Below are 2500 nucleotides of genomic sequence, written 5' to 3'. Positions count from 1 at the left end.
TCATATAACCCACATCTGAGGGCACGTCATGTACGTACATGCACGAGCATGTCATGCCCACTGCGAGTTTACTTTATTAATTGTTTTTACCCATAGATGGTTACACTTGTACCAAGTCACCAATGAGCCAATTACGAGTACTGCCTGTCTTGCCCGTTTACCCTTTTCCTTGATTTTCGAAAATATTTTACGTTATCTTGTATTGCTGTTATTAATATCTATAACATTAAAGTAATAATAATGTATATAATAAAAATAACACCATCGATATTCATAGCATTATTATAAAAAAAACGTTTTTTCCCGCCAATTCAAGGAAAGGTGATCAGGTTGACTTCTTTGTGGCTAAGTTACTTGCAGAGCCATCTAAGTGCAGACATTTCACAAAGTAATAATAATGATAATAAAGAATGAGCATAGCATTTTCCTGGCGGCATTGAGTTAATACAGTCTTTTTTTTATTCTACTTTTATTTCAGATACTTGATATAAATATACAGTCATATAACGCAGTGGAGGAATTAGATAAATGTATAATTTGTAAGTCATTACTGTCGTGATTCTAGCGCAGTACTAAAACATGTAGTCTGAGGGTAGAATATAATAAGCGCAGTGGAGAGCGATAAAATAACGCAAATTTACCTGATCCTGTGGCTTGCAGGTACTTCCTCCTGCTTGCGATCTCTGACCTGATGGTGTGCTTCTTCTACATCCCGGTGGCCACGACCATAACAGGATGCGTCTTCAGCTCGTACACGGAAGCCTTCTACTACGCCCACTTCGGCTGGACTTTCGTGGGCGTTAGCCAGACCCTGGGCACGTACATCATCGTGTGGCTGGCTCTGGACCGCTTCATGGCCGTGTGGATGTACCAGCTGTATCCGCGGCTGCAGAAGAAGCCCAACGTCCTCAGGAACAGGATGATCGTGACGGCCATCACGAGCTTCTTCTCGCACCTCGCCTACATGATCAAGGCGGCCGTTGTGTGCATCGGCGGAGACCCCGACGACGCCGAGTGCGCCGGCGGGGAGTGGGACGGCATCACCGGCTACGAGTACGAGTTCACCAAGACGTGGCACAAGTACTACCGGGTGTTCTTTAGCTTGTATATTCGCTGGATCCCGAGCGTGCTCATGGTCGTGTTCAACGTCGGGATGATCGTGGCGGTGGTGAAGGGCCGCGTGCGACACCCGAAGACGCAGGGGAAGGCCGCAGGAAGATCGGAGAAGAAGCTTATCTTCATCATGATCGCCATCACGGCATCCTACATCCTCTTCACCCTCCCCATCACCCTCTACATTACGGCGTTCTCCGAGAAGCAGGATAACCGCTGCGGGGGCGAGCACCCTCAGGAGGTCCTCCGCGGCGTCGGCAATGTCTTCCAGCTGATCGAGCACATCATCCACGTCCTGTTTCTTTTCGTGCTCAACCACGGCTTCAAGCAGGAAATCAAGATCCTCCTGGGACTCGAAGAGGCACCCACACGAAACAACTGCGCATACGAAAGTCGGAGCAACACCAGCATGACAGGTCGAACTGTCGTGGTGTCGCCCGGCGTACAGCACATCATCAGCGTGCCGACGGGCAAGCAGGACGAAAGTGCGAGCAATGCCATGCTCGAGGTCGACATCGACACTTGAAGATATTTTCCCATATGAAGGAAAGACTTTCTCAGAGAAAACAACGAGATACGGAGTTCCTGAATCTATGCTTAAAAATATTTTCTCTCACAGACATGTTGACAGTCAGTGTTTGAAAGAGTTGGGAAGGTGTTTGTTCAAACCAGTTCTCGTTTTACATGATACTGTCGGTTATAGTCCGCCTTGCTTATGTTGTTTTCCGCTCCATTCATACACTAATTTTCCATAGTACAATCAGCACAGGTGACAAGATTTTTTACCGTGCAATATGCATATACAGACGTGTGTGCATATGTTAATTTGTTTGAATGCGAGTATGAATACACGTGTTGTCAACAGATGCAACTGCCCTTATATATTTGATTTACAGATGTAAATATTTGTATACAATTTTGAATTAATCAGAGGAAGGTGGTGAAAGAAGATATAATAAGACAGAGAGAGCAGATAAACAACTTTAGAAAAAGTAAAGAACGATTAAATAAAAACTTGCTTCAGATCATATTTTATGACACAGAGACCGGAGGAATTGCATCATCACATGTGGTAGATTTGTTTTTCACTGAATTATTTACGTGTGTTTTATGTATCAGTATATAGAAACACTGAAAATACGATTAAACAAGTATTTAATTCTAAATATGATCATATATATATATATATGCAATTTACAACCAGCTATAATATGCTTAATAAAGGCCTTGAAGTATACTAATGTTCTTACTAAAAATTCTAATGCAAAATAACAGTGACAATGAAGGTAATTACAAGACCGACAGTGATAATGATAATGATCGTAAGAGGATAACTGGTAAGTACCATTATATGAAATAAATGATAATGTGATAATACGATAGAGAA

At 42.9% G+C, this 2500-nt stretch overlaps 1 protein-coding gene across 1 annotated transcript in view; it reads left to right on the top strand.

The window, feature by feature from the left end:
• Positions 1-2350, top strand: part of LOC119572398 — a 5241-nt gene extending 2891 nt beyond the window's left edge. Inside the window, exon 3 of the mRNA XM_037919501.1 lies at positions 661-2350. Within this exon, the coding sequence (XP_037775429.1) occupies positions 661-1639 (979 nt within the window). The 3' untranslated portion in view covers positions 1640-2350. The remainder of the gene's footprint in view (positions 1-660) is intronic.
• The last annotated feature ends 150 nt before the right edge of the window (positions 2351-2500 follow it).

Source organism: Penaeus monodon, chromosome 4, assembly GCF_015228065.2.
Source record: "Penaeus monodon isolate SGIC_2016 chromosome 4, NSTDA_Pmon_1, whole genome shotgun sequence".
In the NCBI taxonomy this organism is placed as follows: domain Eukaryota; kingdom Metazoa; phylum Arthropoda; class Malacostraca; order Decapoda; family Penaeidae; genus Penaeus; species Penaeus monodon.
The sequence above is the reverse complement of the archived record's forward strand: the minus strand, read 5'-3'. Positions and strand labels throughout refer to the sequence as shown.